The sequence below is a fragment of the Peromyscus leucopus genome, chromosome 14 (assembly GCF_004664715.2).
Source record: "Peromyscus leucopus breed LL Stock chromosome 14, UCI_PerLeu_2.1, whole genome shotgun sequence".
In the NCBI taxonomy this organism is placed as follows: domain Eukaryota; kingdom Metazoa; phylum Chordata; class Mammalia; order Rodentia; family Cricetidae; genus Peromyscus; species Peromyscus leucopus.
This window is the reverse complement of record NC_051075.1, coordinates 3,491,605-3,507,810: the sequence shown is the minus strand read 5'-3', so window position 1 is coordinate 3,507,810 and position 16,206 is coordinate 3,491,605. Positions and strand designations below refer to the sequence as shown.

General features: G+C 38.5%; 1 protein-coding gene across 14 annotated transcripts in view; it reads left to right on the top strand.

The window, feature by feature from the left end:
• The window catches only part of Hdac9 (histone deacetylase 9), an 848,903-nt gene that overhangs the window by 689,089 nt on the left and 143,608 nt on the right, over positions 1 to 16,206 (top strand). For all 14 annotated transcript variants that reach the window (XM_037210966.1, XM_037210967.1, XM_037210965.1 and 11 more), the window contains 4 exons: positions 923 to 978; positions 1,222 to 1,309; positions 6,576 to 6,695; positions 7,001 to 7,098. In XM_037210966.1, coding sequence (XP_037066861.1) covers positions 923 to 978; positions 1,222 to 1,309; positions 6,576 to 6,695; positions 7,001 to 7,098 — 362 coding nt within the window. The remainder of the gene's footprint in view (positions 1 to 922; positions 979 to 1,221; positions 1,310 to 6,575; positions 6,696 to 7,000; positions 7,099 to 16,206) is intronic.

Sequence of the window (16,206 nt, the reverse complement as noted above, 5' to 3'; positions counted from 1 at the left end):
ATTAAAATTATTTCAGAAGTTATGGACTGTGTGTTAAGGAAATATTCTTTTTGGATCATGCTCCTTGAATCATAGTTAAGTGAAAAGTGGTGTGAACTGTGTGATAAACGATTTTTTTTTTGTATCAGACAAACCATCATTCCTAAGCGCATGACTTTCCAAGGATTTATGGCTCCTGCCCTCATGCTGGAGTCTCTTCAGCTTTCTGTGATGCATTTCCGCTAACCTGGAGGTTAAGGCATTTCTTGATCATAGCTATATCTAACTGCTGCTCAGCTCTGGAATTCTTTATAAAATTCCAGAACTTGGGCTAGAAATTGACTTAGGGAATCCAATAAACTCACAAGCCTTGGCAGTCATCCAAGCTAAATTTATAGACTGGAAGAAATATGGGCTTTCCATTGTTCTCTTTTTCACCTTCCTGGGGTTTCTTTTGTGTCTATGTGCGTGTGCAAGTGTAAATTTATCCTTTTGCTGACACTGGAGTGGAAATAACCATTGAGGGACCCAGGTCAGGAATTTTCACTTTGGATCTTCCCCCATCTTTCCAAACTTTGACCCAAACCTGCACCAAGACTGATTTTTTCTCTCTGTAGGATGTTGATGTTAGAAAATAAGAGGTTGTTCTTGCAAATGAGTTGTGTGAGTCTAAGAGCTGAGATGATTGTCTGCCAGTTACATATAACTCCCAACTGTCTGTTCTTCTGGCTCAGTGTGGGTCTGTTTGAGACAGGATCTGAGCAAATGTGATCCTAAATGTTGTCTCAGTTGACTCTGTCACATGGTGATAAGGGTAAGGAGACAAGCTTGGGTGTGTCTAAGAGACATCAGTCTTCTTTGTGTGTCTGTGATGCTATGTAAGCTGCAGAGACCCAATCAGTATCATTATTCCTGCTACTGAAAACCTGTCTTGTGCTTCCAGAATGGGTTTGCTGTTGTGAGGCCCCCAGGCCATCATGCTGAAGAATCTGCAGCCATGTAAGTACCAGGACCCACTGCCATCTTCAAGTGCCATGGTTCCTGGCAGTCACCTGCCCTGGGCATGTTTTTGAAGCCTCTGATTGTTAACAGATGGACCGAAAACTCTCGAGAGGTACTCCCAGAAGTAGATTTATGGCTTCAGAGATCATATAGCATTAAAAAAAATGCTCTGAACATTATTTATAATGGTTTTCCTGGATGATTTGCCTTCTTATTTCTCTGTTCTTCTCTATTCCGCAGGGGGTTCTGCTTTTTTAATTCAGTTGCAATTACCGCCAAATACTTGAGAGACCAACTAAATATAAGCAAGATATTGATTGTAGATCTGGTATGTATTCCTGGCCAGGGCTGCATTTTCAGTCACTCTAGATAAAAGGGAGTGGATGCGTGTTTCTCTGTAAGGTTGTCTTGCTTTTAGCACTTGCAAACAACTGAAGGGTGTGTTTCCTTTGAATGTGGAAACTCATTAAACTCAGGATTGCAGTTCTGAAACCATAAACATTCACGTTTCACTTTCATGGTGTTAACTGCAATTTAATGAGAAGAAGGCGCAGATCAGGGCAACTTTTATGATCCTTAAATGAATTGATACTTCCACAGTTAAAATGACCCAACAGAACCTGAATTTACTTTTCCCTACAGAATATAGACTTTAAATAGTCAGATGTGCTGGAAGGAGTGCTGTTGCCTTGGTAACCAATTGGCCACTTCCCCTGGTTAGCAATCATGTCCCTTGTTGTGCAACACTGGTATTACTAAAACAAGTCAACATGTCATTCTTTGTGAAAAGATCTCAGGTCTCAGATGCCAGTTTGGGATGACTCCCTGCAGGAACCCTGAGTGATTAAAGGTCAGAAGCATTGATTGATCTTGCATTTTAGCACGAAGCATTCTTACACAATAGTTATAATTTGTTTAACAAATGGTTCGTTTAAATGCAGATGACACTTGGCAGGTTGTCTAAAATGTATTCATGAATAATGAGCTGGAGATCTGCCCCATCCAGAAAGGACCAACCCAGGAAAGGGCGAGGGAAAGCCAATGGTGATTTATGAGCCTCCTTTCCAGTTTGCCTGCACTTCACCAGGAGGTGTAATAGGTTGTCTGACAAAGCATAGACAGGAAATGAACCCTGGCATCCAAGCCAAACCTGCTGCATCTGCACTTAATTAATTTTTGCAGGTGATAAAAGATTTAAAGGCAAAAAAAATGCTAGAGGTTTTTTTGAAGTGCAAGACTTAATAGTTTAAATCTTGTTCATATCTGCACTCATAATTAAATCTTATTGGAAGTCATGACATCAAACTTCAGCCCTCAGATTTAGTTAAGTGGGCACCCCCAAAGGGTGGTGGAGAGACCACTAACAAAGTCATGTAAAATATTTACATGAAAATGAAGAATTTACAAAATGGAAGATTGACAAACACTTCTATTGCTTGGTTAGAATAGATATTTTTCATATTGTGGCTTTTCTGTGGGCATTTTCATGTGAAAAATGTTGAATTCTAATTTTCTGTGTATTTTCCAAACTTGCTTACATTTCAAAGTAGGTCATAGTTCACTGTTAAACGGGCTGTGTTGAAGGCTAGAGATATAACACTGCAGAGTTGTTGTAACTTTGCATGAATGAAGACATCACACCTATTTTCTCAAATACATTCAAAATGATCTTTTAAGTAATTAATAATTTACATGCATTTTAATATAGCACATTTCTAAAAATCAGTATTCTTGTATTTTTGTAAGTATGTGGTTAGAGAGATAAGCCCAAAAATTTGGAGAAAAAAATGGCAAATGAAGATCCAGAAATTTTAGGGGTGGGCAAGGTGATTGGTTAGCTGTGTTCTTCTTTAGAATCACAGGCTATTCTAACTGTATAGATATCTATTGAGCTGTATAGTCTTTGGATCTCACTATAGAGATAATCTGACTTGATTTGTAAATTGATTAACTTGGTAGCTCTAAGAGTCAGTTTCCTATAAGCTGCTGACCTTTGATTGATTGTGATTTACTTCATTATCCAATTCATATAAAGGATACTCCTTTCCCAACAGGCTCCCACAGATGAGAAGTTTTTGTTTGAGATCCTCTCAGTGTATGAAGTCCTGTCCAGAGGGTGGCCGCTGAGCTCACCACCAGCCCAAACATTCTTACTTTCTAGTCTTCCAAGCTATGCAGTTGCAGGGTACTTTGAGGAAATTCCTGTTTCTTCCAGCGACTGAGAAGGAAGTTTTCACAGGCCCCAGATATGGAGATACCCATTCTCCCTGGCCCATAGGTCTGCTCTGCAAGTTACAGTGAAATGATGGAGATTCTTCAGTGGGAAAACGTCTTCATCCCTTCACTAGCCACAGAGGCTCTGGGGCCCTTAAAAATAGTCTTACTCTATTGTCTAATAGCTAGTTTGGATATTTTTATATCGAAGTAAATATAAAGCCAGAGTTGCAACTCCCCTTCTATTTGGGCTAGGGCCTAATTCAGAGGTGTTTTACATGTTAAGCAAGTGTGATTTCAATTATTGATGAAGTCTTTTCTTTCTCTCTCTGATATGCTGATCACTATGGAAAGGAAGTAGGTTTATTTGCCTTTCCCCTTGCAAGAGCACAGCATTGTGTTCTGGGTAGTAGCACGTCCATGGGGTAGGCTTTCTTGCTTTAATCATATAGACTTTAGGTAATGTGACCTAGAAGGCAATTTGGAAAGATCACAATTCTCCTTGAGTTCTTCTTTTTTTTCTTTATAACACAAAGGTTACTTCAAATATCCTTATATTTTAGGAAATTCCATTGTTGATCAAAAACATTTAGACCTTTGTCTCCATGTAATAAATAATTATGAAGGATAATATTAAGTGGCAGAATGAATGATTTATTCAAAGCCATTTTTAGATAAGAATAAAATATATAGGTTCTAAATTATTATAATGAATCTCTTTTTATAGTATATTCTTTAACCAGTAGAATATTGATATGCATTTTTCATAGTTCTAAGTACATTTTAGATTCAATATCTATCTTAAGGCTTTGATAATTCATTACATTTTTATGGTAATGTCTCATAGGCACAAGTAAGTTTATTTCTTAGTCTGATTTATATTTGTTGCCATGGAGAAGCAAGTTCAGATTGTTCCTGAACAGTCATTAGTTTAAATGTTTTGTGACATGGACTGGAGTTAAGTATCAGAAGGCACTCTCAACCCTATACTCTAAGTCATTACCCCACACAGATTGCATGTGTCCATAGTTATCTCTAAGGACTTGGCAAATAAATACAGAATCCAGCATTGCTCAAGGATTAGGATGAATTTGTGTATTTTTATAAATAATATATGCGAGGTTTGTTCTTTCTTTTGCTGTGGACAAGATGCATTTCTTACAGTGTGTGCACTAATAAGCACCTCAGTTTTGAAGAACAGATGATTTTGTACCAGGGAAAAAGTGTCCTTTTTCATCCCCCTTCTTCTTAAATAAACTTTTCCAATGTCACTAAAGAAGTAATAATAGTGAAAGCAGTGTTTTTCTCTGCTTTTCCACCTCTGGACTCTTATATCCAGAACAAAGTTTGTGTTACAATCCTGACTATTGCTCCTGGAGGGAAGCAGGGATGATCCTCTCCTGTTGTTTTCTTTAGAGTTATTTTGGTTTTGTTTGTTTTTTAAACATATTCTAGATTAGTAGTAGCTAGTATAAAATACATTGTGGCTTAAATTGTTTCCTTTTTAACATAAAAAACAATTTTACTATCTTTCCCTTTCTTTTGAATACTCAGAAATCTAGTAATTAATATATTTTCAGCAAGTTATATATTTTTTTTTCTGATGCATTTGTGTTTGGCTAGAGCAAATTTCTGAGATGATTCCTATCTGCCTGAGTAGTATGATTCTTTTGGTTAAGTGTGATATGCAAAGCACAGCGGGATTACCATATGTATACCCATGGATAGCAAGCTCAGTGGAGGTTTTCAGCATCAAGGAAGCTTTGGAAGTGTCTAGTGGAATTGGGGGCTGGAGATTGGAGAAGAAAAAGGTTCTGTCAACATCAAGGAGGATAATTAGTTTCCAAAAAAATTCACTTCATAAGCTTGCTACAAGTATTAGAAAAATAAGATTATAATTTAGCTTTGCATTGGCGGTAATGAGTGGATTCAAGAACCAGTTTCACAAAGTACTTACTGTCTAGAGATTCTTAGTAATTATGGAAACTCTTTAAGTATCAGTTGTCTTATTTTTAGAGTAGAGATATAACATGTGTCCTATATAATTTTTAATTAATCCAAGGTGTTTAATAGTGTGTTCACTTAACAGTGGTAGGAATCATTGTTTAAAACAGTGTAAATCTTACTGATATAAAATAAAGCCCAATGTACTTAAATAGCTACAAGGTAACAAAGCTCTTTATAACTATGTAAGTGAATAATGTAACAATAATACTTCTCTGCATAAAATATGTAGGTCAGCATTCTTTTTCCTCAGGAGGTATTGAGTGCATTAACTGAAGTCCTTAATACCTGAATTTGTTTTAATAAAGATATTTTAAAAATGTTACTCCTTTTATTGTTTCTATCAGTAATGTCATTTGTGACATTTATCTATATTAAAAGTAGAAGAACCATCAAAATTTGAATCATTATCATCTGCAAATGTCCAAAAAAATATCTACTCATTCATTGATAATAGGACTTTGAAGGGGGGGGACAGGAAGTTGGAGAGGTGTGGGAAAGACAGAAAGATGAGGAAGGAAGCTGGGGCGAGGCCATGACACGATCAGTGTCTATGAGACAGACTGGACTGGATTGCGTACTCCCTGAGCCATCTTCCTGCCTTGGCCCAAATGACTTCACAGCTCACGCCCCTGTGGCTTCTACTCCTGTTGTCATGTTTTTAGCAAAATGTAGTGTTTCCCATCTGGCATCCTGTTTGAAGTGACTCTAGCTGCTGAGGGGTTGCTAACTGAACTGAATGCTTCAAGAAAGCCAATTTATTCAGCTGGTTGCAAAGCCTTTGACCTTAATGGTGGGACTTGGCAAATCAAGGCATACACGTAAGGTTTAGTGTTCTGTCAAGAATTGTGAAAATGCTCTGTAACCCATAGATCCTCCTGAAAAAGACTAGTTTGTAGTTTAAACATTAGTCTTTTTTTTTTCCCAGAGGCCAATGAGGCTAGTTAATTAAGCCTGAGGGGTTATGAACTGTTGGCAGTTAATAAGTCATAAAATTCCTCTATAAAACAGGATGCAGGATTCCATCACTGAGGCAGAGAGTACAAAGCGCCGATGTATAAATATCTAATTGTACCGAAGGACTGGGCTTTCTCAGTGACTGCTCATCTGGAGTCTCCAGGGCATGCTGGCTGTGGTTTCCTGGTTTTTAGAAGCCAGTTTTTAAAAAAATGAGAGCATTAAAGGGTAATTTGCCTGAAAGTTCAGGAAGTAAAGGGGTGGTGTAGAAGTAGGCTGAAAGGGAGAAAGGGAAAGACGAGTGAAAAGACAGAAAATGAGAAGAGGGTGGGGTAGGAAGAGAGGGAACCAGAAACGGGGAGAGCCGTCTCCAGAGTCAGATGTGCCGGTGTTTGTCATCTGTTTTCTTTTCCCCGTAGGATGTTCACCATGGAAACGGTACACAGCAGGCCTTTTATGCTGACCCCAGCGTCCTGTACATTTCACTCCATCGCTATGATGAAGGGAACTTTTTCCCCGGCAGCGGAGCCCCGAATGAGGTTCGGTTTATTTCTTTAGAGCCCTGCTTTTACTTGTATCTCGCAGGTAATTGCGTTGCATGATTACCCCTAATTTTCTTGTCCTTTGCTGGTGTTTTAAATTACACCAGATTACCCACTTGTCCCACAGGACCGAGAACCAGTGCAGAACAAGTGCGTAACCCAGAGCGCTAGCTGTCAAGCGGAGCTGACTTGACGCGGTGTTTGATGTTCGTTGCAAGAGCTCCCATGTGCTTGTTTCCCACTTTTTGTTTCTTCCCTTTCCTCCCTTCTCTATCCACAGCGGTGTGTTTTTCTGTTCCCAGGTTGGAATAGGCCTGGGAGAAGGCTACAACATAAACATTGCCTGGACAGGTGGCCTTGACCCCCCCATGGGAGATGCTGAGTACCTCGAAGCCTTCAGGTTGGTACTTCTTTCTCTCTGAAAGTGTCACATTAAAAAATACCACACGTGAAAGAGAAATGTGAATTCTCCGCAAAGCCATGTGGAGATACGCATAAGAAAACAAGGCTCATCAAGAACTAGCTGTGTTTATAGAGGTATATTGGCCAGTGACTGTGTTTCCCTCTCACAGCAAAGGGAGAAAAATTGTTATTAATTGACTTTGTCTGGAAACTTCTGCCTGTTATAATAGGTAAAGTGGTTTACAATAGACATTCACATAGTGAATGCTCTGAGAAGACCTTTAATACCTACATAATTTTGTAGAGCAGCATTTCCCAAGCTAAAATCCCTTTTGAATTCTCAGAATATTGGCCTGGGATATCCCATCTGATAGCAAAAGACTTTTGTTTATTCCCTGCTCACTTTAAAATATTAACCAATTGTTTGTTTTCAGCTAATTTAGGAGTAAATTCTGCCACTTGTGTTTTTACTAAGCAAAGGCTGACAATGAACTCAAACAACAAATAAAATGTTGTGTTCTGTCTATATCTCACACATGGTATATCTCTCTGTCTCTGTCTCTCTGCCCCCTCCATTCCTTCCCCCACCTCTGTGAAATTTTAAAAGAAGCATTTCTTTTCTAGAATTAAAAACAAAACAAACCAAGTTCTTTGGAAAGGTCTGTCTAAGGAGAAATCACACATCATCCCCATGTGAGCTTCAGCTTGCAAGACCCCGAGGTTTAACTCACTGGTGATGCACAGCTTCCTCCGTGTTTTGTTTAGTTAACAGCAAAACCCAAACAACTGTATGAAAACAAACATGAGAGGTATTTATAGTTCTGAAATTTGCCATTTATAAATTCCCCAAAAGAGAAGTCCTCTCTAATATGGCTGAGCAAAGAGGAATTCCAGGGAAAGTTCCAGTAAGCGACACTGGCGAATTCCTGTCTTCTCTGTCACGCATTTTTCCTTTTCTCATTGAAAGGTCACATGTTAGAAAAAAGGTCCACAGAACAGATAAAAAAGTAGCTACTTGTAAAATAGCAATGCTTGACTTGGTATTTGGTACACAAAGGAAAATTCTACCCACATTTTTGATGCACACTTTGGAAAAAAATATACACAAAAGTGTCTACAGCACTTAAAGAAGCAAAAGCAGGAACAATTTCCTTTACTATAAACTTAGGCTGTATTTGAAAAAATTTTGCTTTAATTAGCATCAAGTGTAAAATATTATTTAGGAGTAATTATCATCTTAAAGGAACTCTAAGGACTTTGTAGATGTTAATATTATTAACATATAAAAATATAAACAATAAAAAGATATGACATAAATAACATATATAAATAACTGCATATGTTAATAACATTAGCATATATAACATATAAAGTTAATGTGGTTTCACAATACACATTTAATTATCAGCTCTATGTAGAAATGAATCTTGCATGCACAGTGGTAAAGGACAATTTATATTTTGTTCCTATTTATACTCACATCAAGTGAAGGGTAGATGAGTTTGTTTCCTTTGAACATAATCTCATTTAATAATATAAAAACAGATATTAAGTGTACTTTTTTATTTTGTGATTGAAACAGTAAGTGAATCAAGAAAGGTACTATGTTTGCTTGGAAGTGGGCAAGTTATATTAGTAAATTGTTATCAACTCCCCAGTTCATTGTTACCTGAGCTTAATTACACAAGTGGCCTTGTATACTACCGCAGGAATTAAAAACTGTTCTGCATAATATTCATAGTTATTTAAGAACCATATTTTAAACTGTAAGAGTTAAGTGAAAACTATTATTAGTTGAAAATCTGTCATGGCTATTTTTTAATGTTTATGCTTGGAAATACTTGTGAATTTGTTTTGAATGAGTCAAGAAAGTAAGCAATTCACTCAAAAAATATTTCTTAAGCACACTTTATGCATGGACTGTGGTGCTTGGAGTTCAGGGCTACAGGCATTATTAGAGAAGCAGAGTGTAACTGTTGTGGTGCCCACATGGCTTAGGCAGAGAGGCTGACTCTCCCTGAAAGGTCAGGGAAGACTGAACTGTTCAGCCTTTTAAGTATGAGTGAAAGTTTGCTGTGGGAAAAGGAAATTGCCCATGTGAGGGTGAAGGTAGATCCACATTAGTCAGAGTGAAAAGACTTCATGAATGGTGTGGATACATGAAATGGTCTGTCATTGTTACTCAAGGGCAGGAAGGGATGTTTGTAGAAGGTGAATGGATTGTAATTCATAAAGACTTTGGCCCTGCTCTATGACTTTGTTTGGCTGTCTATGGTGGTTTGAACAAGAATGTCCCCAACAGGCTGAAATGTTTGAATACTTGGTTTCCAGTTAGTGTCTGTTTGAGAAGGATTAAGAGGTGTGTCCTTGGTGGAGGAGGTTTGTCATTCAGGGCGAGCTTTGAAGTTTCAAAAGACTCATACCTTTTTGAGATAGCTCTCTTGGCCTCCTCCTTGTGGATATGTGAACTCCTGCCCCCATGCTTTTGCTCCGCCATCAAGGACTCTAATGCTCTGAAGTTGTCAATTCAATTAAACTTTTATAAGTTACCTTGATCATGGTGTTTTACCACAGAAATAGAAAGTTGGTACAGGGTTGCTGTGACCTTGTAATTTTCTGGATGACTGTGAAAGACTTTGGTACTTCAGACTAGAAAAGGAGTTGAGATGGGCTGCCTATTAGGAGCCTGGAGGACAGCAATAAGAACTATGGACTGTGGAAGCCCCACTCCAGGGCCTTCAGAGGGAAGTAAGGACTTCAACAGCTGCTGGGCAAGAGTGTAAAGAATGTAGTTATTCTGCCCTTGTCCTAAGAATTTGCCTGGGGTTAAATTAAAAATCAATGAACTAATTTTTTGGTGGAAATTTCAAGACAGCCTAATGCTGACTCTGTCACATGGTTATTAGTAATCACTCATATACAGATCTACAATGAAAATGAACAAGTAAGACAAAAAGAAACACAAAATGTACCATTTGAAGAGGAAAAGAGAATTAGGGATTAATATTGGAGCCAAGGCTTGGGCCAAAAGAGACGAGGTTAAGGAGAAGCCTCATACAAAATGGAATAAAGGGAGGAGGGGGAGCCCAGGGCAAAGCCCCACCCAGATAAACTTGTGAAAGGAAAAGGCCTAAGGAATTTTCTAAATTCCTAAAAACTACAACAAAGAAAAGCTTTTACAAATGTGATTCAAGGGGGCTCATTCCAAGCCAGAATACCAACTTGACAGCATTCTCTCTTTGGTTCTGGCTTCAGAGTCGTCAAGGATACACAGATTGTAGAGCCTTCCTCCACAGTTTAGGAGCACCTCCGAGGCCAGGCCATGTGTTGCAGGGCAGTCCCTGAATGAAGGCCCTGAGAAAATAAGGGTCCTGGAGAAGCCATTGCATGAAACTGTGAACGTGAAACCTAGCATGTGTTGGAGACTCCAATATGTTAGAGATGTCAGAGCCTTATGATATCTGCTAAGCAGAGCAGAATACAAGTAGAAAGAGCCCAAAAGACAGAAGTGTGTTTTTGGCAGCAAAGCTGGAAGGGCAGAGTGATCTAAGCCCTTTGACTTTGGACATGGAGCTACAGGATCTGGTATTTGCCTTGAGCTTTGGTCTTGCTTTAATCCAGTATTTCCTCACTATGCTGCTCTTCCTTCCTTTTGAAGTGATAATGTTTATTATGTGCCATTGCATGTTGGAAGTATGTAATTTGCTTTTTAATGTCCAAGGAGTAACAAGAAATTGCCTTGATGTACTTTTAGATACTGTTGAGACAGACATGTGTGAAGACTTTTGAGTTTGGACTAGATGCATATTGCATTATGATATGGCCACAGGTCTATGCAAGCCAGAGAAGGGAAAGTGAATGTTTGAATGAGAATGGCCTCTATAGGTACTTGGTCTCTGGCTGGTGTCTGTTTGTGGAGGATTAGGAGGTGTGCCCTTGCTAGAGTAAGTATGTCACTAGAGGTGGGCTTGGAGGTTTTAAAAGATTCATTCCTTTTAGTTAGCTCTCATGACCTCCTACTTGGGGATCAATATGTAAACTATCAGCTATTGCTACCACCATGCATAACATCATGGACTCTAACCTTCTGAAACTATAAGCCCATTTAAATGCTTTCCATTCTAAGTTACCTTGGTTATGGCAATTAATCAGAGCAATAGAAAAGTAAGACACTTTCTATCATCTATCTATCAACCTATCTATCTATCTGTCTGTCTGTCTGACTGTCTATCTACCTATCTATCATCTAACTGTCTATCTATCTATCTATCTATCTATCTATCTATCTATCTATCTATCATCTATCTGTCTATCTAGCTAGCTAGCTATCTATCTAATCCATTGGCATTCATAAATTTTGCATTTAAGTCAGATAGACTCCAGAAATAATAATAATAATGCATATGCATGCCACATATACATGTAATAATTACTATTTCATGTATATAATATTATTATATGATTAATATAGTAATACATATTATTACATTTATATGTGGCATTATGTATCTGTATTTTCACATGTATATGGGTACGAGTCTGTGCATGTGTGCTGCTATGTGTCAAAACCAGAGGCTGACTAACAACAGGTATCTTTTGTTGTTGTTTTTGTTTTTTGTTTTGTTTCTTCGAGACAGGGTTTCTCTGTGTAGCATTGCTAGCCTTTCCTGGAACTCACTCTGTAGCCCAGGCTGGCCTTGAACTCACAGAGATCTGCCTGCCTCTGCCTTCCAAGTGCTGGGATTAAAGGTGTGTGCCACCACTGCCCGGCGACAACAGTTATCTTGATAATGAGACTCTCTACTTTATTTACTGAGATGGGCCTCTGATAGATCAGGAGCTTACAGATTATCTCATTTAGCTAGCCAGATTGCTCTGAGGATACCCAGTTTCTTAGTGATAGGATTACAGGCAGGCTACCATGTTTGCTTGGCTTTCAGGTAAGATCTGAATTCTGGTCTCCTCAGTCTCATGAATTACTTTTAAATGTAATATTCTCATCTAAGCATATTGCTTTATTTTTGAAATGTACTTTACAGGCTTGTGTGTTTAAAAACTTGTTCCCATACTAAGGGTGCTATTGGAAAGTAGAGAAATTGTAGGAGATGGATGGAGCCCACTAGGTGTTAGGCCATGTGGGTATGCTGTTGAAGTCATGATATGCTCTTCCTTTCTTTCTTGGTGCCCCCTGGTCCCTGTGAAGTCAGCAGTTTCCTTCTTGTTCTCAGTCACAATGCTCTGCACCAGTACAGTTCCAGCTCACCATGGATAGAAACCTCTGAATCCCTGGATCAGAGAAAGCATTTCCCTTTTCTTTTTTCTTTTTTTTTTTGTTTTTGTTTTTTCGAGACAGGGTTTCTCTGCGTAGCTTTGCGCCTTTCCTGGAGCTCACTTGGTAGCCCAGGCTGGCCTTGAACTCACAGAGATCCACCTTCTTCTGCCTCCCGAGTGCTGCGATTAAAGGCGTGCGCCACCACCGCCCGGCGCATTTCCCTTTTCATTGGATTACTTCAGGTGTTTTGTTACAGTGACAGGCTTATGAATAATAAATAAAAGTAACAATAGTTCACCCTCAAAACAATCATTTTCCCCCTGCATTTAACTGGCCAATGTTTCAGGTATGTATGTTTGAGTGTAGATGGAGAAGGTGGGGAAACAGGGAATCAGTGTATTTTCTCTTTTCTTAATTTTTCATTTTTTCTTGGCTGTGATAAGTATCTTTGAAAGGAATGCCTCATTCTCAGTGAAAGTATTCAGAATAATATGATGGATTGCATCAAAATTTCAATGTATTTAACTCTGATTTCTGTTATGTTATTTTTCTATGACAAGATGAAAATTGTAGACAGACAAGTGTTTTCATGTTTACTGTGGACTCCATTTTAAAAATGAAGTAGCTAAATTATTATAGATGATTTGCTATTGATTGCAAGCACTTATCATTCATCTCTGGATAATTAAGACTAAAGTTATGGTTTTTCATAAGAATTTTAGAAAATATTCAACAATATTAAATATATTTTATGTTCAACTAAGAGATGTTTCCAAGGTTACCATTTATAAGGCAATTATGGCTGTTTATAATGAGGTATTATATGCCAGGTCCTAGTTTAGAAACTTTATAAGCATTGGGGCTAATTAAAATTCTGAGTATAAGTCATAGTACACTAGCTGGAGGAGCCGTGATCTGAAGTTAGATTTTGGCTCTAACCTCTAAGCCTTTTTTGCTTTACCACATTGCTACTCTCTTATGCCCTAAAATACTAAGGAGTGATAAGGCACATCAATATTGCCAAAATGTAAGATTTTCACGTGCCCTCTGCTGCCCCACCTACCCAGAAATGGTGACTGTGTGGTGAAGACTTCATCCATGACACTGGCTGACTGAGTCAGAGCAGAGGCAAAGTGAGGACGCTAAGAGGAGCGTCACAAGATGCTTTAAATGAGCCGGACACATTTGAAAAGGCTACCGGTAACTCTGAGCATCCTTTCACTTGCTGAGAGAATGCCTGATGCCTTCTCTTTATTCAACAGATGTCAGGGTGCCTGCTAAACACTGTCTTCTCAGTCATTGAAGAGATCACCCCAGTGATCCTCAATTCTTTACAGTGCCTTATGAGCAACAGGCCCATTAATTTAAAATGTCTAATTTTTTGAGTGATTGTTATTAAACTGATTATCTTATTGCTACAATTGCTATTGTTTGTTTTTAGTGGGCTAGTGAAGTCTATGTGCTACACTTCTAGTTATATCTAATGATGAAAATATCTCCACATAATTTTTTCCGTGTAACAATTTTCAGTGCAAAAGGAAGATGGTGGCAGTCTTGAAATCTGCCTATTTTACTGGATGAATGAGTGACTTTTTTTTTTTTTTTGGTTTTTCGAGACAAGGCTTCTCTGTGTAGTTTTGGTGCCTGTCCTAAATCTTGCTCTGTAGACCAGTCTGGCCTTGAACTTGCAGAGATCTGCGTGGGTCTGCCTCCTGAGTGCTGGGATTAAAGGCATGTACCACCAATGCCTAGCAAGTGACAATTCTTATGTAGCCTTTTAAAATGTTTTATTTTTGAGATTATAAAATAATTGTATCATCTCTCCTTAACTCTTCCCTCCACCCAAACTCTCTCATACACCCTTCTTTACTCTCCTTCAAACTCACGCCTCTTTTTCATGAATTGTTATTACATGCACATATATTCCTAATTAGAACCTGTTCAGTCTATATACTGTTACTCACATGTATTTCCAGGGGTGACCATTTATTATTGGATAACCAATTGGAGTACTATTTCCTGAAGAATACTATTTCTCCCATTATCAGTGATCCTTGGTTGCCTATTATGTAGGGTTGAGGTCACATGAGCTTTCTCCATCTAGTTTGGTGTGTCCATTCGTGTCATCCTTGTTAAGTTCTGTTTGAGCAGTCATGTTGTTGAGACTTTATGGATGTAGCTTCTGACATTACTAGGAGACACAATGTCACAGAAAATTCCCTTTCCTATGACTCTTAAATCTTTCTGCCCCTTCTTTTGCAATGGTCCCTGAGCCTTAGGTGAGGAAAAGCTTTGTAGGTGTAGCTGTTGGGACTGGGCTCCATAGCTCTGCATTTTTATTGGTTGTAGTTATCTCTTGTAGTTTCCATCTGTTTCAAAGAGAAGGGTGTTTCATGTGAACATAGTGAGGGATTATGATGGTTTAGCAAAGTGATGCCTGTAGTTTCTCCATTAGCCCTGTCTTGTCGGCTAGATTTCTGTTACTAGGCATGGTTTCCATATTTTTGAAAAGGTCACAAGTCCTAGTAGGGAGTTGTTGGTTGCCACTGAGGTGTGTGTGCCACTGCTGCCCTCTCAGGTTAGCATGCCATGTTCGCTGTCGAGGTGGATCATAGACATCATAATGGGGTAGGTCTGTTGGTTGCCTCCCTCCTTAGGAAGTTTGCATCACTTTCTGGTACAATGGAAATCCTCAGGGAAGGGGGATTCATGTCAGTTTCAGCTCAGAGATCTCTGGGCCCTGTTTCTGAAGTGCATGGCATCTCCAACAGTAGAGACTTACCTTCTACCTCAGAGGGCAACCAAGGGCAACAGCAATAGGCTGTATGTTTTGAGAGTTCCTTGGACAGCCGTGACTGTCCAAAGAGGGCTTCTCATGTCTGGTCTTGGGTTTCTATTAGGTGGTTTCAGCTCTTAGAGGTAGCATTGTCAGCCATGATGAGAAAAGTTCATTGCAAAATAATTATATCTAAAATTATTGTTATATATTATATTATATGATCGATAATATATATATACAAAACTTCATGTATTATAAGTAATTTTTAATTGTGTGATTAATTGTATGATTTTTATGCCTTTTTCAGAATCCTTTTTGTTATTTTACCTTCCTTTCATATTTACCTCCATCTACGCCCTCTATTTACTTTCAAAAGTGAACCACAGTGGAGTCCCTTCTGTGTCCACGTGGTCCACATCCATGGACTTAGTAGTAAGTGAACAATATTTGAAAGCAACTGTACAGAATATATTTAGAAACTTTTTTCTTGTCTTATTCTTTAAGCAGTATAGTGTTGTAGAGTTTATAGTATATAAGTATTATAAGTAATCCAAGAATGATTTAAAGAATATGGTAGGAAGCTAGGGATATAGCTTATCATGTATATCCCAGGGTTTGATATGTGCCACTATAAAAATCATTGATTGATTAATTTAAAATATATAGACAGATGAGCACAGGTTGTACACAAACAGCACACTGTTTTATCAAAGAGATATAGGGGACATAAGCTCCCACAAATTTCAGTTTCTACAGGGATCAAGCTCCCAGAGATTCCGAGTGAAGACGATGCCAGCCCTCAAAATGTGAGTCTCTAAACAAGGGTCATGGGGCTGTCAGTCTGCATTGTGGGAATGCGTCTTGATTTTTAAGAAATAAACGCCAAGTCACTGCATTATATTCTGTAGCTACTTTCATGAGTATTTGCCACTGATGAAACTTTCCAAAAGACAAATGTCTGTAACATGAGCTGTACAGAGAAAGTCATCTCAAGGCAAAATCAACTCAGAATAATCAGATCTGACTGAGGCTTCTCAATGTGCTGAGAGGGAGAT